This window comes from Oryctolagus cuniculus, chromosome 6 (assembly GCF_051225735.1).
Source record: "Oryctolagus cuniculus isolate XC-2025 breed Fujian yellow rabbit chromosome 6, ASM5122573v1, whole genome shotgun sequence".
NCBI classification, from domain to species: Eukaryota; Metazoa; Chordata; class Mammalia; order Lagomorpha; family Leporidae; genus Oryctolagus; species Oryctolagus cuniculus.
In genome coordinates, this window is record NC_142872.1 from 69,006,794 (window position 1) to 69,030,612 (window position 23,819).

General features: G+C 58.8%; 1 protein-coding gene across 2 annotated transcripts in view; it reads left to right on the forward strand.

Annotated features, from left to right (window-relative positions):
• Positions 1-1,009: 1,009 nt before the first annotated feature.
• The window catches only part of ADAMTS2 (ADAM metallopeptidase with thrombospondin type 1 motif 2), a 225,565-nt gene continuing 202,755 nt past the window's right edge, over positions 1,010-23,819 (forward strand). For both annotated transcript variants that reach the window (XM_051833769.3, XM_051833770.3), the window contains exons 1-2: positions 1,010-1,295; positions 2,305-2,699. In XM_051833769.3, coding sequence (XP_051689729.3) covers positions 1,148-1,295; positions 2,305-2,699 — 543 coding nt within the window. In that variant the 5' untranslated portion in view covers positions 1,010-1,147. The remainder of the gene's footprint in view (positions 1,296-2,304; positions 2,700-23,819) is intronic.

A 23,819-nucleotide genomic window follows, 5' to 3' on the forward strand; every position in this document is an offset into this window, starting at 1 on the left:
CTCAGACACTCTCAGGTGAGAGAGAGAGAGAGAGAGGAAGAGGGACAATTCCCAGTGACAACGCCCTCAAGTTGCCTTGCCTCACACCCAGGCCCCAGAAGTCACAGCTAGAATGAGTTGTGCAAGTCATGTGTTTCCCCGAAAGACTGGGCCCTCCTGGCCAGCAGGGAGGGGCCTGAGTCATCTCTAGGTCCTCTGGCCCGGGCCAGGGCCAAGGCCAAGGCCCTGGCCCCACAGGCCTAGGGCAGGGTGCAGGAGAAGACCAAAGGGGAAGTGAGGCCGAGATGCTCCTGGGAGGGGCTCGCAGGGCAAGGGACTCCAGCTGGCCAGGGGCCCCGGCAGCAGACCTGCCCCTGCCTGAGCTGAGGCCCTTGGATGATGCTCAGTTGGAAAAGACAATGGGAGCGGCACGGCTAGGAGGCTGGGATGCCACGGTGTCTGCGTGGGAGGCCTTGCTCAGGGGCCCACGGAGGGCAGGGAGGCAGAGAGCAGCTGGAGGCTGACGGAACCCTGGCTCTCTCGGGACCGGCAAAAGTTGGTCTTGGGGTAGCCCGGGGAAGCTCACCCCTCCCGCGACAGCATCAGCCGGCCTTGCGGGCCCCCACCCCCACCTCCACGCCCGCGCCCTGTCCCGCAGAGACAGGGTGCACGGCCCGCGCGCCCCACAGCGCTCTGGGTGGGGATGCGCCGGCCGCCGCCTCTCCCTGGAGCTCCCGTGCGCCTTGAGGGCACCGGGAGCGCCCAGCGTGGCGGGCGGTGGGGTTCCCTGGCTGCCCCGGCCCGCGGCGCTTCTCGGCCGCCGCCTCGGGGCGTCTCTGCTCCGCTGCGAGCCCGGCACCGCGGCGGCGGCCGCGCCAAGAAGCGCCGGGTCACCGCAGGCTGAGGCGCCCGCCGCCGCCCTCCCCCTCCGCGCCGTCGCCCGCCCTCCCGCCTCCCTCGCGCGCTCGCTCGCTCGCTCGCCGCTTCCCTCTCCCCGCCTTCCCTCCGCGCTCCCCGCCCTCCCCGCCGTGCCTCGCCTCCTCCGCCCCGCGCCCTGCGGTGCTGCAGCTGCGGGCGGCTCCAGCTGCCCCCAGATGTGGGCTGGGCGGCGCGCGGGGAACTTTCGCGCCGGCTGCGAGTGCGGGGCCCCGGCTGCGGTCCGGCTGCCATGGATCCGCCGGCGGGAGCCGCTCGCCGCCTGCTCTGCCCCACGCTGCTGCTGCTGCTGCTGCTGCTGCCGCCGCCGCTGCCGCTCCTGCTGCCGCCGCCGCCGCCGCCCGCGAACGCCCGGCTCACCGCCGCCGCCGACCCCCCAGGTAGGTGCGGCCGAGTCCCCCAGGCGCCGCGACCCCAGCCGGCCGGCCCCGCCCCGCCGCCCCCTCCCCAGGCGGCGTCCAGCCCGACTTGGGCAAACTCCGCGCGCCCCGCCCGGGGCCAAGTTGGCCAACTTCGGGGCCGGGTTGGTCGCGCAGGGGGCGCCCCGCGGTTCGCCCAGAATTTTCGGGCCGGGGGTGGGGAGCCCGGGAGCACTCGGCGGCTGCCGGTGCACCCAGCGTGGAGACCGAGGGCTGGGAAAGCCCTAGGGAGCGCGCAGCCAGCTCCAGCGGGTCCAGGGGAGCCAGGGCGAGGCGGCGCCGGGGCTCGCGTCCGGGGACGCTCAGGCGGCGCGGGGTGCTGAGTGCGCCGCTGTGGGCCCTGAGGCTAGGTTGGGGAGCCCTGTGTGTGGGGGGACCGGCAGGACCCTACTCCACCCCTCCCTGCCCTCGGGCGCGCGGGGAGAGGGAGCCGGCTGCGGGCTGACCGAGTGCCTGCCGCGGAGGACAGGCCGCCCGTGCCCGGGGGGGGCGCCGAGTCCGTGCGGCTCCATAGGCAGCGGTGAGGGCTCTCGGGCCGCGCTGGCGGCCGAGGGGTCGAGGCGCACAGGTAGGGGGTCGCCCGGGCTTGGCTTCCGAGCAGCAGCCCCACGTCCTGCCAAGGACGGTAGGTTCCAGGGGCCGGGGACGCCCTGCTGGGATCGTCCCCTGGGGAACTGTGAAGAGCCGGCGCAGCTCTGGTCCCGACCAAGGCAGGGAGCAGAGCTCTTGGCTGGCAGAGTCCCAGAGGGGAACGGCCCAGGCCCGGGGACGGCGTGGTTCCGGAGCCGGGGCTCTGCCAATGCGCCTTTCTGGCTGCGAGAAAGCCGGGGAAGTGCTGGGAGCTTCCGAGGGGTCGCGGGGCGGAAGGAATGCCCCTCCTCTTGGCTGGGGGGTGGGGGCGGTGTACCGCGCCCGGCGGTGGCCCTGGGGCTCCCAGTCTCCGCGGGTCTAACGTCCTTCCCCGTTGCAGGAGGGCCCCTGGGGCACGGAGCGGAGCGCATCCTGGCGGTGCCGGTGCGCACTGACGCCCAGGGCCGCTTGGTATCCCACGTGGTGTCGGCAGCGACGGCCGGGGCGGGAATTCGAGCCCGCAGGGCCGCCCCGGTCCAAACCCCGGGTCTCCCCGGAGGCAGCGAGGAGGACACAGGAGGCCGCCTCTTCTACAATGTCACCGTCTTCGGCCGAGACCTGCACCTGCGGCTGCGGCCCAACGCCCGCCTCGTGGCGCCCGGAGCCACGGTGGAGTGGCAGGCTGACACGGGCACCACCCGCGTGGAGCCTCTGCTTGGGACCTGCCTCTACGTCGGAGACGTGGCCGGCCTGCCTGCAGCCTCCTCCGTGGCAGTCAGCAACTGTGACGGGCTGGTGAGTGTGCGCTGCCTGTACCTTTCCATTCCAGGGCTTGGCAATGGGTTACCTGGAGTCCCTGGGGAGGACAAAGCCTGAGCTGAGACCACTTCTGCAAGGGCCCCCAAATGAAGGGTTTGGGGAGAAAGCAAGTTATTTCCGATGGTCTGAGCAGGGGTGATTTATGCAGAGGCGGGGCCCGGGTCTCCAGTAGTGCTCCTCAAGTGGCAGAGCGCGTGTCTGTCTGCCTTCTGCCTGCCGGCGGCATGCCGGCGCCTGTGTGTGTAGCACAGCTGAGGTGTGCATTTGCACCCATGTTCTGGAATGTCACTGTGCACTTGTGTCTGGGTGCCTGCATGCCTGGGCCGATGCATGCACCTGCCGTCGTCTCCCTGTCGTGCACGTGTGTGTCTGTGGCTCTCTGCCTGTACGTGCGGAGGGGCGTTGGAGCGTGTGTGACGCGCTGAGGTGGCCCACACCGTGTGTGCTGGCAGGTCAGTCCTGTTTCTGTGCGTGCAGGTGTTGCCAACCCGGGGAGCAGGCCGTGGTGCTAAAATGCCCAGTTAGCTCTCTGCAGCCCCTGGCTGCCCGGGAGCCACTGATTTTATGCTGTGGTTTCCTGTTGAACTCCAGTTACTTATTTGAAAAGTTGGTTTTCTCTCTCTATTTTGAGCCAAGGGGAGCATTTGGAAATGAAGGCTCTAGTTGCCTGTGGGCTGCTTGATCTCTTGGAGGCGGCCCCTGAAGGGCAGGAGAGAGGCTGGTGGCGGGGGAGGGGAGGACTTTTGGGGACTGCCTGGGCCACCCAGCGTTTGACCAGAGCCCTGGGAAGTTCTGCTTCCAAAGGGGGCCCACGGAGACGGTGTCTCAGCATAAGAGGACCTCGGAGGAAGCCCGGATCGATGCTCTGGGAGGAGGCTGACATTGGCGCCTGCTGTGTCCGGCCGCCTAGGGGCCTGGCACGGGCAGAAGCCACTGCAGTTTTCTATTTTGGATTGGGTGTGCGGTGGTCAGGCTGTGCCGGCCGACTTGTGCAGCCGCCCACCGTGGGTTTCGCGGTGACTGCTGCTCAGGGCACTCCTGCTCCCTGCCCCTGCTGGCTGATCCTCAGGCGGCAGGGCCACCCGCTGTCTGCAGGGCTGGCAGCTACACCGCAGCCCCACCACCGCCGCCGCCACCGTTCTTTCTCTGGAGACGCAGGGAATGTCACTTGTTGCTTTGGAAATTCACTGCTTTTGCCTGGAGTTCCTTAGAACCCAGGCACCTTGCAACCAAACTCTAAATGTCCTTGGGTTAAAATGGTGCATCCCTTGTATGCCCTCCTGTCTTGGAGGACATCCCGAATACCTTGTGGGTGAGTCTCAGTGAATTTCCTAAAAATGAATTCCTGGGGACTGAGGGTGAGATGGGGGAGGGGATTCAGCGCGGACAGAGACTGTTGGGGGGCCAGCTCCTAGGCGCTAATTCATTCCTAAGGGAGAGCATCTCAGGGAGGCTTGGCTGTATTCATTCATTTGTTCACTCGTTTGATGATTCATTTGTTCAGCCAGCATCTTCTGTGTTTATCCTCGGCGCTGGCCAGACACGTGGCAGGCCTGGAACAACCTTCAGAGAGCTCCCGTCTGCAGGGTAGCTGAAGGGAGCTGACCAGGGCTTTTGAGAGTAGGCTCCTGGGGGGGCTGTTTGAATGAGCCCTGGAAGAATGGGTTTCCAGCTATCAAAGGCGCACGTTGGCATTTTGCGTGGGGGGAAGAGCGGGTGCAGAGCTACCCGGTGTGAATTGGCCTGGGCAGGACAGGCTTGCGGAGGTGGCACAGGGGCTGAGCAGACATGAGCAGAGGCACAAGACAGAGCACAGAGGGGTGCTGGGGTGGGAAGAGCGGCTGGGCCTGCCTGAGTGGCCTTGGATGCTGCCGACGGATAAGGGCCCGGAGACAGCGGGGTGGCATCGCCCGTTCTCCTTTCAAGTGCGTGTCCGTTTGGGACTTTTTTTTTTTCCCACCCTTTAGGTGCCTTTGTGCTTCCAGGCTAGACTCGCTGGCTATGGATTCAGAGCTTTGCGTGCTTGGTGCCCCAGTCCTCCCAGAGGCCCTGTGCAGGGGCGGCGAGCTCAGGTGCGTGCTCCGAGAGGCTGAGGAACTTGCCCAGGGCCACGCAGCCAGTGAGCGTGGGAGTCTGACTGGGTTGTCCAGGCCTGTGCCGCGGGGCTCCCAGCTCTGTGCGGGTGAAAGGTTCTGAGATAAGGTACCAGGAGCAGATAATTCCTGCATGCTCCCTCTCGGCGGGACGGGTGTGTGACCCAGCCAGCAACCCACGCTCCACACAGCCCCTTTCTGCTCGTCCCTGATGTGTGGCTCCAAGCACTGGGCCGGTGAGTCATGCCTGGGGATCCCAGGGAGCTTGCTCACAGGCACGTTCAGACTCAGCGGGCCTGGGGTGAGGCCTGAAGGTCTGCATTTCCAGGAAGCTCCCCAGCTCTCGCTCCTGGCCCCGACGCTGCGCTTTGAGAAGCACGGCTCCAAACCCCGCACCGTGCACCACCAGTCTCTTTGAGCAGAAGGCATCCAGTGGGCAAGCCAGCACGGACAACCTGCCCCTGCCTGCGCTCACCCCCAGGAGACGGAAGGGCATCTCTCAGGTCTTTGAGAGCTTCTGGAATAAAGCAGTTCCTGTGAGCCCCCACGTCTTCCCGCGCTGCCAACACGGATGGGGCCTTGGAAGCCTTTCCTTCTAGAACGCGTGCGGCTCATCTCCAGGCAGAGGCTGCACAGCTCAGGGCACGTGGAGGTCACAGCAGGCAGCCGGGCTCTCGCCTCTTAGGGTAGCACATGTCTGTGTGCAGAGCCGCAGGCCCTGTTAGGTCTGATGTCCTGCCCCTGGCTGGGATACTCCTTTGCTCCTCTGTTTGCCTGGAACTGAGACATCCTGGCGTGTTTCTCTGCTTTAAAAGCAGGCAATAGTCCCTGTGTTTGCTGTGCACAGCGGTCTCCTGATCCACTCCTACAGGAGGTTCTCATGTTACCCTGTCCGTCTGGGTCCTGGGACAGAAAACTCGAGTCAAGTGAGTCTAAACAGAAAGGGGAAGTTATTCTTTCACCTAATGATGAGTCTTCAGGCATGGTTGGATCCAGGTGCTCCTGCCAGGTCATTAGGACCCTTACCACCTCTTGCCTCTGCCTTCTTAGTGTTGGCTTTGCTTTCAGATGGAGCCCTTGGTGGCGACTGACGGGTCCCAGGAGAGCCGGGCTGGTATCTTATTCTGAGGCTAAGCTATGGTCGGGATGATGCAATAAGAATCAGGGCATGGGGCTTGCAAAATCCCACAGACTGCGAGAGCAGGAGGCGCTGCTCCCTAAAGTGATAGGAGGTTGCTTTTGCCGGAAGTCGGAACCCCGGGCCAGCCAAGACACATGTCCACTGGGGATCAGGCAGAGGTGCCGAGGCGGGAAGCGGCACGGGACGACGGCTTCGCGGCGCTGCCCTGCAGTCTGCTCTGGGGAGACTGGCAGGTGCAGAGCTCCTGTGTTCTCCTGCAGTCACCAGGCAGATGCTGCTCGGGCGCGTCCCGGGGCGGGGCTGTGATCTGCCCTTTCGCGGTGCATGAGGAAGAAGGTAAAGCAGTGTGCGCCTGCGCCTCGCCGAGGAAGAAGGTAAAGCAGTGTGCGCCTGCGCCTGCGCCTCGCCACGCTGCACGGGAGTTTCCTCCTATCTCATGGGCCGCCCGTGAGGGAGCCCGTGTCACGTCATTTTTGCAGGCTCATTAAAAACCCACTGAGCAGCCTCTTGGCGTAACCGTGAGTGCCCCTGCTGCGTGCCGGGCTCCCTGCTCGCCTGGCTGAGTCTTCACAACAGCCTGTGGAGCAAATCCTGCTGTCATCCCCATTCCACAGACGAATAAACCGAGGCTGGCCCAAACCTTGAAGCCAGGATCTGAGCACGCACCTGTCCATTGCCAAGGCTGTCTCACGGCATTTCATTGCCCTGTTCCGTGTGCCAACAGCCTGCATAAGAAAGACAGCCACATTTCTTGACAACGTTTCCTACCTTCCCTGGTTGGCCGCTGGCGACCTTCCCCGTCAGGGAGAGGGACACGGGAGCGGGCCTGGTGGCTGAGTGGCCATCGGACCAGTAGGTACGGTTCGGGCTGTTGATCCTGGTGGCTGACCACAGTGGGGACTCTGTGCGACAGAAGCAGCCCTGCCCCTTTTCTGCCTCCCCCTTGGGGCAGTGCTGGGGGCCTGCCTGGTCTCTCTGGGCTGGGCACCAGCAAGGCTGTGACCTCCAAGGCTGGCCCGATCCTGGGGCCTGAAGAAGGAGGTGTCCACTGTTCCCTGGGTGCTCAAGACAGTTCCCACGGCCCCCGGGGTGTGGCTGTCACTAGGTCGGGGCAAGGTCTCATGGGGAACAGGACGTGGGGCTGCTGTCTCTTGGGCTGCGGCTCCCCTGCCAAGCATCCCTCCTGGCTGGGCACCTGCCTGGCGTTACATCGCTAAGGGCCTCAGAGGGAGGTCGTGAGTTGGTCAAAGGGACCCAGAAGAGTAGGCTGTTGCTTTCAAGTCCACACACTCTGGGCTGCAGTTGGCTTAGATGCCAGCTTGGGGCAGGTGCAGGGTGCCTGGAATTTGCAGCTGCCCTTCCCAGAATCCTCCTTTCTCTCCTCCAAAGAGGGGCTGTGGGAGCTTCAGGTTGGATGGAGCTGGGGCACCTGCTTAGCCTCTGCTGTCAGCGATGTACACACTCACCTAGGGTGGTCTTCACCAATTCGTGTTCAGTTTAAATGACAGAAAACCAGCTCACACTGGATGAAGCAAACAAGGGACTTCCTGGGCACAGTTGACTGGAGGTTCTGAGGAGTGTTGGCTTCAGGCATGGCTGGGTCCAGAGGCTCAGGCCATACTGTCTGTCTTTCAGTCCTGCCGCTTTATTTTAAACATTTATTTATTTGAAAAGCGGAGCGACAGAGGGAGGGAGAGCGAGCGCAAGAGCGAGCCATCTGCTGGTTCACTCCCCAGATGGCTGGGCCAAGCCAAAGCCAGGACCCAGAGCTCCATCTGGGTCTCCCATGTGGGTGGCAGGGGCCCACGCACTTGGGTCATCTTCTGGTATCTTTCCAGGCACATTAGCAGGGAGCTGGATCAGAAGCAGAGCAGCACCCTGATATGGAGTGCAGGGGTTGCAAGTGTTAGCCTAATTGGCTGTGCCACAACGGTGGCCCCTCTGTGTCCATGTTTCAAGGTGCCCTGCATCCTCTGGGGACCACCAGCAGCCCCACTTCTAACTTGGCTTCCTAGGAGGCAGACTCTGAAATGGCAACCTGGGTGACACAGGCAAGGGTCCTGGGGCAGGGTCTGATGGGCCTGCCTGGGTTACTGGCTCACCCTTCAGTCACAGGCTGTGCTGTAGGCCTGGTGTGGACCTCACCTCTCGCCCACATTTGGGGCTCAGGGTGAGGGTCAGGCCCCTGACTCAGGAATGGGAGGGGCTCTGGCACACAAGCAAAGGGGAGGGAAGAGTGGGTGTGATCAGCAGGTGCAAACATTGCTGCCCCTCCTCCTCCCCCATTCAACCCAGGCTGTAGGCTCCAGGGATCCAGGCTGTAGGCTCCAGGGACCCAGGCTGTAGGCTCCAGGGACCCAGACTGTAGGTTCCAGGGATCCAGGCTGTAGGCTCCAGGGACCCAGGCCGTAGGCTCCAGGGAACCAGGCTGTAGGCTCCAAGGACCCAGACTGTAGGTTCCAGGGATCCAGGCTGTAGGCCAGGCTGGCATGTAAGCCAACTGCAGCCCAGTTCTGTCTGCCTGCCCAGCTGGACTCCCCCACCCCGTAGTCTTCAAGTAGAACCACTCTCCTGCAGACCTCAGTTTGCACTCCCCTCTCCCCTCCACCGTGAGGCAGCCCCCCCCGCCCCCACCCTCGAGATCTCTTGGCTCTGACCCAGTTCCCAGCTCCTAACTGCAGCTCCGTCATGCACGCCCCAGTGGCTCCTCCCTGGGGTCCCTCCACAGCAGTCCCTCTCCCAAATCATGTCCCTTCTTCCTCAGATTCCTTCTTAGTGCCCTTAAGAAACATTCCAGACCCAGCGACCTGGCACACCAGACCCCCGTCTGGGAACTCCAGCCTCAGCTGTGACTGTGTCCCCTTCACGTCTGCACTCCGGTCATGATGAACGCTCAGTCCCTGTGACCCTGGATGCCAGGGCCTTTGCACAAATTGTATCCCTGCCTGGGCCACTCCCACCCCGCCCTCTTTGCCTGCCTCACGCTGTGGATCTCAGTGAAATGGCACTTGGTCCCAGACCAACACAAGCCATGTCACAGCCTGGGCTTCTCAGACATTCCCGGCTGTGCCAGCAGGGTCCAACCTGGAGCTGTGATATGACAGTGCCCTGGAGGCGGTGGCTGGAAGGTGTGCAGAGACCCTGTGCTCTCGGGGTCCAGGGCTGGCCCCTGCTGTCCAGCTGGTGGGCTCTGCGCCAGCCCAGGGTGTGTGCGTTCCATCAGATGGGCCTTTGCAGAGAGGCCAAGAGTGCTGCAGCCCTTCCCACAGGAGAGCGCTGGTGCTCGCATCCCCCAGTGGAAACCAAACTGAGTGGGAAAGGGCTGGGTAGGGATGGGGAGACCTAGGGCTCTGGCCACTGCCTGCCTGGCCCTGGACAGACCACCTCTCCTGCCCACCGAGTTTGCATGGACGGAAAGTGAGCTCTGTGTGTGGGGTCTCCCCAGGGCAACTCCAAGGGAATGGGTTTGCAAATGCAGGTGCCCTAGGGGTCCATGGAGGGAGTCATGGGGAACCTGGCGCACCCAGGCCCCACGCCCCATGACCTTGGGTGGACCCCAGGTCTCCTGATGAGGGCTCTACAGGCAGCTGTGGAGATGCTGGGGACTGTGCTGGATGTCAGCATCCTTGGCCGGGCCTCGGAGGACCCAGCCAAGGGCTCATGAGGGCTGGCCTTGGGGGGGGGCTCTGCCTGACTTCAGCCTCCTGGCTGACCCTGGTGCTGCCCTGGGGCCCTCTCCTCCATGGGGCTGGGGAGGGATGGGCATGGCCCCATGGCTTCCAAGACTCCTGACTTGGGGGGTGTTTGTATTCCAGGTGGTCGAGCTGCAGCCCACGGGCCCCTCGCCTGCCTCAGGTGGCCCTGCAGTACCCCAGGGGCCTCCAGGATCTGCAGCCCAGACTCATCCAGTTGCAGCCAAGAAGGCACTTGAGGGTTAGTGGGCCTGGCTAGGGGGTAGAGTAGTGTCCTCGAACCCCTCTGGCTCCTCTCCTGAGGGACTTGTGTCTGTGGCCACCCCCACACCTCTCACAGGCCCCAGGGACAGCCTATGGAAGAGGGGAGGGGCCTGTTTTCTGCAGACTCCCCTGACGGTACTGAGTATCATTCTGATTGGACAGGCATTGGTCACGGGACCTTTCTGTAACCAGTCAGCGTGGCTCAGGAATGCAAGGTACTGATTGGTTGTGGCCTGAGTCATGTGTTCCACCCCATGGCCTGGCATGATAATGAGAGGAGCAAGGGCTGCTGGGAGATAGACCACCAGTGTCCACCCTGGAAAGTGGAACAGTGGCTCCCACACCCGTTTGCTTTGTCTGAGCTGAGGCCCCTGCCTGACCCCTCCTTCCCCCAATGAGGGCCTGAAGAAACCTGGTAGCTGTATTTCTGTCTGGCCACATCTGCCTGGAGCAGGGATCCTACCCAATCCCTGCAGTATTCCTGTGAACCAGGCACTGCTCCCATTCTATAGATGAGCAAACTGAGACTCTGGGGCTTTCCCTGAGTAGAATGGTCTCTATCCTTGGAATTCTTCAAGAAAGGGTAGGCCCTGGTCCCTCTGAGCCTGCGCCCAGAGGACCAGCTCTTCCTGGGCTGTCCCCTCTGCTCCACATCTACTTGCCCCTTGCACTCCATGCGTGGCCATGGGTGTGGCACTGGTGGCTGAGTGTAACAGTGCTACGCCTTTGGATGCTGGCTTGCCGTGGCTGCCCTGTCCCCTTGCGTCCCCAGCACTTGGTGAGTGGCGAGCTGTGAGTGAAGACCCTCACCTGGAGCCTGGTGGGAGGTCGAGAAGGCCAGGTCCTCACCCAGGACTCCCATAATGTGAGCAGAGGAATTAGCCAGGAGCTCAGCTGTGCCGAGTGCCTGGCAAGTGCCCGGGAGCCTGGCGTCTGCACTCAGCACCCCCGGTGGCTTTGCTGTGACCTGGGCCTCCCTTCTCTGGCATCTGAAGATTTCCAGGGGCATCCTGGGACCCTGGTACTGCATGGACAAGACAAGCATGTCACTTCCACTTCCTACTCTGCCATGCGCATCCCAGGGGATCTTTTTGTTGGACACAGCAGGCTGCTAGCTGGGTGTGAAGTGTGCCTATGCATGGGAGTGTGTGAGAACGTGTGTGCGTGTGCACGCTGTGCATGAAAGACTGTGTGTGCCCACAAATGTGCATGTGGCTGTGCACATGTGCATCCGTGTCCATGAGTCTGTGCGTGTGCATGCATTTGTGTGAGCAGACGCTCGTGTGTGAGTGCATGTGGGTGTGTGCACAGGTGCGGGTGTGTGCAGTTGAATGAGCATGTGCTCGTATGTGAGTGTTGGTGTGTGTGTGTCTGTAGGTGCATGTGTGAATTTGTGCTTGTATGTGCATGTGTGAGTGTGTGTGTGTAAGCATGTGTGTGCCCTTGACAGGGGGTTCTGGTGAGGGAAAGGCCTGAAGTGGGGTGCTCTGCTTGGGTCCCCCTTCCACTGGGGGGTGCTCTGGGATGGGAGGCGCAGGCGGGAGCCTCTGGCTCTGCGGCGTATGTCTTCTATTAAATGTCAGCTGTCCACCGGGTCTGCGGTGCTGCCATTAATATGGAGAAGTTATTACCAGGCCTGGAGCCGGCTCCTCGGGCTCATCCGTGAATTTCAATTACGCCGCACGCCGACTTCAGGGCCTGCAGATGGGGCGTGCAGCTTCTGCTTGCAGGCAGAGGGAGCTGGGCATCCAGGACCCAGGTCTGGACAGTGCCAAGAGGCTCCGTGCTGTTGCCCCCCAGCCCTGCCCTACTCGGTTCAGTGGTCAGCAGGGACAGCGGGGGTCTTATGTGGGCTGGAGGCGGCTGTGGCTCACACGGTCAGCTCTGCCCCTCACAGCTGTGCTGCCGGGACAAGGCTGCAGCCCAGCACACCCCAGAACCTCAGGCTGGAAAAGGGGGTCCCTCAGCACCCCCTCATGGGACCTTGGGAGGATGGGTTCAACAGTGCATGCCTAGGCCAGGCCTGGGTTTGGGCAGTTTTGGGTCTGGCTAGTTTTGCATTTCACTGGGTCTAAGATGCCATCAAACAGGACATACTCTTACTTTGGGTGGCACCGAGCAAGAGGAGACACTCCTAGTGCACCTGCCACATGGCACCTTGGCCACAGACCCTGAGGCACATCTCCGGCAGCCCCTCCTTGTCCTGGTTGCTGTCCTCGGCGCAGTGAGGGGCTCTTCTCCTCCTGCCTGGCCGTTGCTTTGCCTAAGTCACGGTGACCAAGCACCGTCTGGCTTTGTCCATTTCTGGGCACGTTGTCCTCTCCTTGGTAAAGCAGGGAGAGCACTCATCGCTGCAGGGACAGGCGCCTGCTTCGCCAGTGCCAAAAACCTGCACCACTGCCGTCTCTGGCCTTTGGGATTTTGTGTGGTTATGATGTGCCTTTTTCTTAGAGACATTTTGAATGGCAGAGGGCCTCAGCACAAGAGGTGCCATCACCACACACCCCAGGGGAAACGGTGGAGGTATGGAATGCCACATCTGGCTTGGTGTGTGCCAGGCGATGCAGCCACTCCGTGGTGGTCAGAACCACTGATTTCATCCCGAGTTTGGAGGTGGTGAATGTGACAAATGCATGTGTGAGAGTCCTGATCAGGGGGCTTGGTGATGATGGTGGTGGTGACGATGATGATGTTGGGATAAATCATCAGTGCCCTGACAGCTGTTGGTAAATTTCATGCCAGGGAACCAGGGCATCAACAGGGGGTGCTGTTGGCTCCAGAGGAACCAGCCCTCGCCAGCCCGGTGAGCAAAGCCCTCAAGGGCTCATCTTGAACTTGGATGTGCCTGCTTTGAAGGCAGGGGTGGGGGTGCAAGGAAAATTGTATTTGTGTTTCAGGCTCAGTGGCCAGGGTGACTGGGACAGAAGCTCTGGATTTTGTCACACAGGTGCCCGAGACTTGTGACATATTCGTTCGTACGAGGCTGCTTGAAGATGTTTAGGGAATAATGGGATTAAAACATGTTTAGTTTGGTGCCAAAAAGTTTGAAATCCATGCCCACAAAAGGTCTACAAGAAGTCTAAAAAATGCGTGTTATGAAAGACTGTAGGGGCTGGCATGTGGTGCAATGCGCTAAGCTGCTACCTGTGACTCTGGCGTCCAGCAGAGGTGCAGGTTTGAGTCCCAGCTGCTCTGCTTCCAATCCAGTTCCCCGCCAGTGTGCCTGGGAAAGCAGCAGAAGGTGGCCCATGCCCTTGAGTCCCTGCACCCATGTGGGAGACTTAGATGGAGTTCCAGGCTCCTGACTTTGGCCTGACTCCCATTTGGGGAGTCAGCCAGCAGATGGAAGATTTCTCTGCCTTTCTCCGCAACTCACCCCTCCTCTCCCACCCTGTCTCTCCTTTGTCGTTCTGCCTTTCAAATAAATACATTTTTAAACAAACAAAAAAAGGGGCCAGTGTTGTGGCATAGCAGAGTAAACCTCCACTTGGGACACTGGCCTCCCACAGGGCACTGGTTCGAGACCTGGCTGCTCCATGCACCCACATGGAAGACCTGGAAGGAGCTCCTGGCTCCTGGCTTCAGCCTGGCCCAGAACCAGCCATTATGGCCATTTGGGGAGTGAACCAGTGGGTAGAAAACCTCTCTATCTTAATCTCTTTCTTTCTCTGTAACTCTGCCTTTCAATAAAATAAAAAATAAATCTTTTTTAAAAAAAGAAAAAATACACACAAATTTTAACTTTTTTTGCACCAAAATAAGCTTGTTTTTATTTTTTAAAAAGATTTATTTATTTATTTATTTGAAAGTCAGAGTTACACAGAGAGAGGAGAGGCAGAGAGAGAGAGAGAGGTCTTCCACCCGCTGGCTCACTCCCCAGTTGGCCGCAACAGCTGGAGCTGCACCTATCCGAAGCCAGGAGCCAGGAGCTTCCTCTGGGTCTCCCATGTGGGTGCAGGGGCCCAAGGACTTAGGCCATCTTGTACTGCTTTCCCAGGCCATAGCAGAGAGCTGGATCGAAAGTGGAGCAGCTGGAACTAGAACTGGTGCCCATATGGGATGCCGGCGCTTCAGGCCAAGGCTTTAACCCGCTGCACCACAGCACCGGCCCCTAAATTTGCTTTTGAATTCCACTTTCCATAAACTTTTAGGAGAACGCTTCTCCAAGCGTGCATGTGGTGTTTTCTTCTTTATGATGATGCCGTGTACAGTCTCCCTTCAATTGCAGATGAATCCCGAGGCCAAGTGTACTCCAGACAAATTCTGTTTTTTTGTTTTTGTTTTTGTTTTTGTTTTGTTTTGTTTTGTTTTTCCTGTCAGCTGTTCTTGGACTGGATCCGTCCACTGTCTGTGACTATAATGAAGTAACTTAGAAAAGAGGTTTATTTTGTTCACCGTGTTGGAGGCTACAGGGCCAAACAGCATGGTCCTAGCTCTGGTGAGGACCTCCCCCACCAGGCTGTGTCACTCCAGGCCGATGGCATCCTGGAGGCAGCTGTTGTGAGAGGGAGGGGCCGCATGGTGACCCAGGAAGCTGGAGAGCAGCTGGGTCCCCACCAGCACTGTGAAAATCTGCCCTAGTAATCTCGTCGCCATCCCCTGAGCCCACCTCCTAAAGGCCCACCTCTTCACACCACCACACTGGGAGCCAAGGATCCCGCACACAAACCCTGGCCACATACACGCCGCCTGGAAGTTCTAAGAAGTGAAGCCACACTGTGCAATGCAGGGGCCCTAGCCAGGGGAGGCCGTTAACCACTTGGTCGTGGCTGCTCGGAGTGAAAATGCATGCCCGAGCCACAGGTGTTGTGCACAAGTGTAGACTGTTTCACAGGGGGTTTAAAGGGTGGCAACAGGTTGGAATGGTGGTATTTTGGGTATAGTAGAGTTTAACAAAATAGGGCTGAGATAAATTTCGCTTGTGCCTGCCTCTTCCCTCCCTCCTGCTCTCCCTCCCTTCCAAATGGGGCTGCCTAAGAAGCCCCTCTGTGTTCCCCTGGGCAGTGCTGCTCTGGGCTGTCTGGCTGGACACTTTCTCCTTTGCTGGTATTCCTTTGCACAATTTTCTCAGCTGGTTACATCTGTTTATTCTTCCTGATGACTTTTAGAATTGTTTTGTCAGGTTAAAAAAAAAAATCCCTCGGGAATTGACTGACATTAAATTAAACTTAGAAGCTAATTAAAGAAAGAATTGACATAATTTATAGCCTTAACCAGGGACATGGTGCATTTTCCGATTTATTTAATTTTGCTGTGTTGTTGCCTAGTAAAGTATTATACATTTTTTTTAATACAGGTCATCCTTATTTTAAGTCAAGGTTATTTCCAGGATTATTTTATCTTTTTTTTTTTTTTTTTTTTTTTTTTTTTTTTTTTGCCATTGAGAACTGAATCCTTTCCATCGTCTTTGGTATCCAAGAAGGCCACTCACTATTATGCGGTCATCTTTTATCTAGTGCTCTGAGTGAGCCCATTGATCCCATGCGCTCTCTGTGGAGTCCCTGACTTGTCTGGTTATAGAGTTGTTGTGTCTGCAAACAGTGAGTGACTCGGATCCTCGCTCCCCACCTGCATGGCTGGACCCTTCTCAGGGACTTGAGCTGTGACGGTGGCGGTGGCGGCAGGGCGGGGGCGGCTGCACATCAGCCTCCCACTCTGTACCCGGCTGTGATGGGAACGCCCCAGGCGCGTCTGTTTAGTACAGCACGTGCCTGCGTGCAGATTAAGATGGATTTCAGGTGAAGGCAATATCCTCTGAATGCTAGTTTGCAAAGATCCCATTTTTATCCGCAAAGCAGCTGCAACCTCCACACCACTGCGTCCCCTGCCCCACACCCTGGCCAGCCAGGGGTGTTACCGTCCCAGGCCACGGGAAGTGGATGCGTGGCTTTCCTGTGGGTGATGCTGCTGGTAGAACAGGGCCCCCAGGCCCCACGTGTTGGGGTCTTGGCTTCTGTTCCTGTGGTGTCTCCTTCCCCCACCCCTAGTCCTCCCTCTCTGCTGCTCAGCCCCTGCTGCCTTTGATCCCACGGACTTTTGCAAGGTGTTTTCCCAAACCAAGGCATCTCTGTCCTTGAAGGCAGTCTGGGACCCGTGGTGCAGGGAATACGGCTCCATCGGCTGTCTGTCTGTCTGCCCACTGACAGCCATGGTGTTTGGGGAGCTGTGAACAGTGTTTGCGCCTAGGCTTGCGAGATTCTGCTCTGTGAGACTTGGCTGGGACCTGGGGTCTGCATTTTCCAAGGCCACCCAGTAGTCTTCTGCCTAGCAGGATGGGTGTGTACTGGCCAGAGGCCAGCCTCGAGGTGCAGGATTTGATGGCCTTGAACCTTCTGCTCTCCTAGTTGTGATGTCACGTGATTCCTGATTACCTGGCTGGACCAGACCAAGGAGAGAGGACACAATTGCCAGTTGGGGCGGGAGGGATGGCCAGGCCGGGGATGTAGGAAGTTGCCATTGGGGAAGTCATCACTGGGGAGTTGGCTCCTGACTCTGTTCTGGGTCCCTCAGTTGGAAGTCCAGAGCCCTGGCAGAGGGAGGGCCGGCCCCTTGCATGTTCATCCCCTAGGTTTCTGCAGTGGGCAGTGGGGGAATCCTCACAGGGGAGTGGGCAGGAGAAGGGGTGTACCCCCTAGGACAGCAGCTGGTACTCAGCCCTGGGCTGGCTGCCCAACAGGTGCCTGGAATTCAGTGGGCACTGGACACTGGTCCTGCAGAGTCCGTGGGGCCTGCTCCTCTGGGGCCCCCAGCCAGGCCCCCAGCCCTTTCCCTGCCTACACCACTGGTCTGAACTCAGCAGCCCAGAGCTGAGGTCTGGGCCTTCCCTGGGACAGTGTGTGAGAATGGGTGTGCATTCCATCCTGCACTCCCAGCTCAGAACTCCTCCACACCCTTGCAATTTCCCGAGTGACAGGGTGATTTTAGTATTTTGCCTTAACTTCCTGGTGCCTGAAGCCCCTGGAATCCCTGGAGTGATGGGAGGGCCTCTTGTATGCAAATGAGATGACTTTTGTGGGGTGGGGGGTGTATATAGGGGGAGCTTGCATAGTTCCAGGTCTCCATTTAGCCCCTCCCAGCCTCTAGGGAGGGGAATAATGGCACCTGCATGAGACCCCCAACTGAGGAGTGGAAGCCTCCATGCAGGTGCACCTGGGCAGTGCTGAATGGGCTTGGGGGCTCTTGTGCCCAGCCCCGCTCATCCCTTCCCCAGGGCTGTCTCTGTGTTGTCTCCCTTCCATCACCCTGTCAGAATGAAGCCATTGTAGCAACTTCTGGAGTGGCCTGGTGTGTAGCCTTGCACTCAGCTTCAGTCAAGTGGGGCAGGCAGGTGTGAGCATCGACTCAGACTGGGGACCCCCGGGGTGGGGTCTGGAGAGGTGGGGAACCGGGTGTGTGGGAATGTTTGTGCACTGGCCTGCAGAGCCCCAGGGAGGGGTGTCCCAGGCTAGGCTCCGCCTCAGCTGCCAGACCTCTGACACCAGTTCCCCCAACCTCCCCCGGCTGGCTGGGGGAGAGGAGAAGAGTAATGCTGGTCCTGCCTGGGGCCCTGCCTTCCTCTCTCCCCCATTCTTCTCCCTTTCTTTCCCCTCTGCTCCTTCTCTCTTCTTTCTCCCTTCTCTGTTCCTCTTCTCCTCCCCTTCTTCCCTCTGTCCCTTCTTTCTTTCTTTCTTTGACAGGCGGAGTTATTAAGAGAGAGAGAGACAGAGAGAAAGGTCTTCCTTCTGTTGGTTCACCACCAAAATGACCACTGTGGCCAGTGCGCTGCGCTGATCCGAGGCCAGGAGCCAGGTGCTTCTCCTGGTCTCCCATGCAGGTGCAGGGCCCAAGCACTTGGGCCATCCTCCACTGCCTTCCCGGGCCACAGCAGAGAGCTGGACTGGAAGAGGAGCTACCGGGACAGAACCGGTGCCCCAACCAGGACTAGAACCCGGTGTGCCAGCGCTGCAGGTGGAGGATTACCAAGTGAGCCACGGTGCCGGCCCTGTCCCTTCTTTCATCAGCTGAGACTCTTGGTGGGGGCGCTTCCTGGGTGGGGCCTTTGTCTGTGGCCACACCTTCCCACTCACACTTTACCTCCTAAGGTTGGCACTCAGAGTCCCCCCACCTCCATCCCACCCTCACCCTCCAGGCAGGCACACGCTGGGAATGAGAGGAAGTTGGGGCGGGGTTGGGGGGGCTCACTGAAAGGGAACGGCCAACTCTCCCCTTAAAACCCTCTGGCCCCTCAGAGGCACCTGTCACCCTTGCACTTCCTCCTGTGCTCGGCCACCTGCCGACTCTCAGTCTTGGTGCACTTTGCAGCCAACGAGGGCCTGCCCTGCCCCAGGAGCCCTCGCCTCCACCTTGGATAGGGTGGCATGGCCTGTGGGTCCTTTCTTCCTGGGACCTCTGGCCCCTACTGGCTGTTCCTCACCTGGGAGACACTGCCAGCGTCCAGCTCATCACTGAGGACTCTTGAGCCATTCTGGCTCTTGGTGTCTCTGTAGCCTCTTGTGATTGGGCGTGGTCTGGATGGGCGGATTACAGGCTCAACCTGGTGTCAGCCTATCCTGATTGGCCACTGGGGCTCAGGGTCCTCACACCTCCCCCAGCCTCCTCCAGGTGCCCATTGGAGTTCCTTGCAGTCCTGGCTCTGCTGGGGGAGGGTGGGGGCGGGGGCAGGAGGCTGCTGGGGCTGAGCTGCCTTGGGACCATGGTCCTGGTTAATGATGGGGGGCGGGTGTCAGGGGAACCCTGTCCTCGTTGAGAATGGCTGGTGGTTGCAGCCCCACGGCATTCCTCCCTGGGCCTGGCTGTTCCTCCCTGGAGCTGCATCGTTGTCTGCCGGCTTCAGTGAATGTCTGCCCAGCCTCCCTCTTCCTTCTGACCTGCTGGCTCTCAGTTCTGGTCAGTGCTGGCTGGCCTTTCCTGTCTATTCCTTCTGTGGGCTCATGCTGTAGACAACAGCCAGCCTCTCAAAGAAGTGCTTTGTTCTCTGTTCTGCTTTTCTCCTGATGTGATTTTTACATATTGGACTCTAATTCAAGTGACGCGCGTTTCCTGCATTTTTGTCTAGATCACCACTCTGTTGTCCTAACGCGGTTCCTTTAGGAATCTCTCCTCTCCTCCTGACCCCAGGATGCGTCTTCTATCACCCGTGAACTTCCTGAAGGTGATCTGGTTTATTTCTGGTCTCTCTGGTGATTTTTTTTTCCACGAGCCCCAGGATCTTCTCATTACTGTGCCTTAGGAATGTGTTCAAATATCTGATGGGACAAGAATCATCATCATGACTTAAAACAAAAAAGGTTTTGGCTATTTTTGTCCACTTCCCAGGCAGATTTCGGGCTTGTTTCCTTACAGTTTTAAGCAGCCAGGGAAGCGGATCTTTGTTCTGGGTGGGCATTCCCAGCCTCACGTAGCTGGCTAGCCTGCAGCGGGGTCTCAGCTAATCTCTGCTGAGCAAGTGAACGGCATCTTCATGATGTTTAATTTTCAGAGGGAAATGAGAACATTGATTCAAATCTCTGAAATGTATTCCAGGAGGCTTAGTCCTAGGTCTTAGAATTTTATTGCCATGGCCAGCTCCGCGGCTCACTTGGCTAATCCTCCGCCTGCGGCGCTGGCACACCGGGTTCTAGTCCTGGTTGGGGCACCGGATTCTGTCCCGGTTGCTCCTATTCCAGTCCAGCGCTCTGCTGTGGCCCGGGAAGGCAGTGGAGGATGGCCCAAGTGCTTGGGCCCTGCGCCCGCATGGGAGACCAGGAGAGGCACCTGGCTCCTGGCTTTGGATCAGTGCAGCGTGCTGGCTGTAGCAGCCATTTTGGGGGTGAACCAATGGAAAAAGGAAGACCTTTCTCTCTGTTTCTCTCTCACTGTCTAACTCTGTCTGTCAGAAGAAAAAAAGAATTTTATTTCCATTACAAACAGAATCTTTTCCATTGTATTTTACAGCAATTATTACAGATATCTGGGAATTTTTTTTTAAAAAAAGGTTTATTTGCTTGAAAGGCAGAGATAGCAAGAGAGAGAGAGAGAGAGAGAGAGAGAGAGAGAGGGAGATTTTACATCTGCCAGTTCTATCCCCAGTAGCCATGATGGTTGGGGCTGGGCCAGGCTGAAGCCAGGAGCCTGGAACTCCATCTTGGTTTCCCACGTGGGTGCCAAGCCCACGTGCCTGAGCTGTCTTCTCTGCCTTCCCAGGCACGTTAGCAGGGAGCTGGATCGGAAGTGGAACAGTTGGGACCAGAAAAGGCTCAGGCGCGGCTTAACTTTCTGCTCCACAACACCGGCCCCTAGGGGTGCTTTTACTTTGCAATATGTACATGACCACTTGCCTAGAGCACTTGGCACGTGCTAGTAGCAGATGAACGATAGCCTCCAAGGCTGGACATCACCATTGGACAGATGATGGATGCATTTGCAGAACTGCGGCCCTACAGACTTGGCAACCACTGTTCACCCGGCAAGCCCAGGCCCCAGCACTGGCGTCCCTCTGGCGTGGCCCCCAGCCCTGCTCTCCCACCCCGTGTCTGCTCATTGGCTCTGTGACTGGCATCTTTCCCTGGGCTTCAGCAAATCAGTCTTCTGCAATAGCAGCGGCACAGATACAAACCACAGATAATCACAAAAAATCCTTTCAAAATAAATCTCTTGCTTGGATGCTTCCCATGTTTGCGTTCCCAGATATGCAAGGGTCTAAATTTATTTTGCAACCTGACATTTTCACGGAGTTCTTGTTATTATTTTTTTCCTTTTTCACTGGATTTTCTTCTCTGTGTGTGTATGTGTGTGGAGGATTTTCTAAGCATGCCATCATCTTCTACAATTCATAATATATTTGTCTCTCCTTTTTCAATATTCATTCACTTTCTGTCTTACTACGTTGGTTCGAGTGTTAAATGGAATTTGAGTAATTTTGCTTTTTGAGTCATTCTATGTGGGAGCCACAACTGCAGGAAGTGGAGACCTGGGCCCTGCTTCCCATCCTGTGAACGCTGTTGGTGACCCAGGCACACGGACAAGTCCTGTCCTGAACGGATCTCCTGTGGTCCTTTGTCTGCAGAGGCACAGCAGATAGATCCTCACACAGAGGACAGGCATGTGCATGGTTTTGTGGGGAATGAGTGATGATGACTGGGTCCCCATCAGGTTGGGGAGCCGCTGCCAGCCCCCAGTGGCCAGGGAGCAGCGAGCCCAGACAGGCACGGACGATGTGCAGGGCCGGCAGGAAAACCGCTGCCTGTGGTTTCTGCTGGGACTGTGGTTGCAGGGGACACTTCCTTCCAGGAGGCCGACAGGCAGCTCAGAAACCCCGTGCAGACGTGGGTTTAGGAGCCCCGTCTGCGCCCCTGCCTTGCTCCTTCCTGATGAGCTCATTTTCTGAACCTGCCTGTTGCCATCATGCAGGGTGGGGCTTGCAAACCCGCAGGCCAGTGCCCTGTCCACCGACACCTGACTGTCGTTTTGCCTTCCTGGTGTTTGACAAATGATTTCCAGTTTCTCTCAAGAGCTCCGGAGAGCTGCCAGGCTTGTGTCCCTGAGGGCTGGCAGTGAGCAGGGATTGGGGCCCACCAGGGGGTCCAGAGGTCTGGGGGCTACAGTCTCCCATGTTGGCTTGTGGCCACCCTAGCCTGCTTCACCTGCGCCCATTTCCTCTGTGCTCCAGGGCGCTGCCGTGGGCTTTGCAACTGGTGGTTTGTCCCTCCTTCCTCCCCGTAGTTTAAGTTGATGGCCTACTGCCCCCAGACAAGGCCCTGCGGGTGCAGTGGGAGGCGGAGCTGCTCCATCCTATAAGATCTTCTGGCTCCCTCACCTCTTTCCATTTCTGCCCTGTGAAAAGTAAAAGTCGCAGCGGCTGCCGTGCTGGGCGGTGACAACGAGGAGGATGACATTAAGTCCGGCCCATGGCCGGCACTGGTGGCCAAGAGCTGTTGTCACTGGGGAGTGATGGTTTCCTCATGGCGTGAGGGTGCAGGAGAGCACTGGGCTGTAGGAGCTGCGCTGAGCGCCTGGTGGGCGGGCCTGGGGGCGGGCGCTCTCCCTGCGCCAGGCCAAGCCCTGACTGTTCTGAGATGGAATTCCTGGGACAGAATCAGGAGAACAGATGTTTTCAGGAAGAGGCCAAGAGCCGCTGACATCACCGAGAGCCCCTCAGGACACAGCTGGGGCCAAGGGTCCCCCCCCACCGCGGCTGCCTGCCAAGGCCGCGTTCCTGGGCGGCTGCCAGGCCCGGGGTGGACGCACCGACGCACAGACGCCTGCGTACACACGCACGCGCCCACTCCCCACCTCCCGCCCCAGGCCCTCCCACCTGAGCACAATTAGTCTGGACCCGGAAGCGATTTCCAGTCTGGAAGGAGAGAAGGGAGGAGTCTTGCTGGCGGTTGGGGGGCGGGCAGGCCCCAAGGAGGGAAGAGCAGGCGCAGGTGGGACAGCGTTGGAGGCTTGAGAGCTGTGGCAGCCAGGGGCCGGGGACACATATCCTTCCCTCCCAGGTGGGAGAGCTTGACTTGCCCCTGACTCTGGAGTCTGTGTCCTCCCAACCAGGGCAGCCGGAAACCCAGGGTGAACAGGCTTGGCCTGAGAGGGGACGTGGCTCCAGAACTGTTTCCACTCTGCCTCGCTTGCAGTGGCGCCATTTTAGCGCCTCACCTGGTGCCACCCCTGCAGGGCTTCGGTGGGTGCCTGATGCTGCTTCTCATTGGCTCGGGCTGGGTCACGTGCCAAACCCTGAGCAGCGAATCACTGTGGGTAGGGAAAGGAGCTGGGCTTCGATAGGCCAGGCCTGGTCACATGACCACTGGGGGGGCAGAGTCTGTGCCCTGGTGGTTCTTCACCCACAGGGTGCAGCACAGACTCCTGAGACCAGCACTCATCACTTCCTGCTTCTTCTAACCGCCTTATGCTCACCTCCTTTCCACCCCGCTGGCCTGCGACAGAGCTTGGCAAGATGGCACAGTCCTGTCAAATATAAGCTCTTGCCCATGTTGGAACAAACCTTGTTGCAGGTTGAGGGAGGGGACCCTGGGGCGACTTGGTTGTGGTCAAACTTAAAAATGACCTGGGGAATGACCAGGAGGTCTGTGAAGCCCCGATGTCACCAACCATCAAGGAAACGCAATTCAGACCACAGAGAGCCGTCACCTCACCCTGGTCAGACTGGCTGCCATCGGGGAGACAAAAAATACACAAGTGCTGATGAGGACATGGAGACAGCTGTTGGGGGATGTCTCTCAAGAAGTTACGACTAGAAGCACCATATGACCTAGCAATCCCACTTCTGAGTATGTATGTGAAGGAAAGGAAATTGGTATGCTGAAGAGATGCCGGCACTGCCCCGTCTGATACAGCACCGCTCAATAGCCTACAAACGGATGAGGAAAATGTGGCGTGTACACCCAGTGAAATACTACTCAGCCATGGAAAGACAAATCCCAGTCCTTGGCAACAAGCTGGATGGACCTGGGAGGACATTATGTCAGAAAGACAGCCACATGGTCATCTTGTTCAGGTGGATCCCCGGGAGTGGGTCTCATGGAGGTTGAGAGCAGAGCAGCGGCTCCCTGAGGCTGGCAGAGAGGTTGGTCAGCAGGTCACGATGAGGTGGTGGTGGTGGTGGTGGTCGATGCCGGAGTTCTCTTGCACACCACGTGACTTGACGATGATGCACTGTGTGTTTCACAGATGCCAGCAGGGAGGGGTTGGGGGTATTTTCACCACAGAGCAATGACACATGCTTCAACATGACACCACAGATGAGCTGCCATGTGGGATGAGTCTAGGGGCTGTGTGCTTCCTAGAGACCCGTGTGTTGCAGGCTCGACCACCAGGGCGGTGCTGTTGGGAGGAGATGGGCACTATTGGAAGGAAGCTCTTAGAATGGCACTATTTAGAATGGGCACTATTGGGGGGAAGCTCTCTTGTC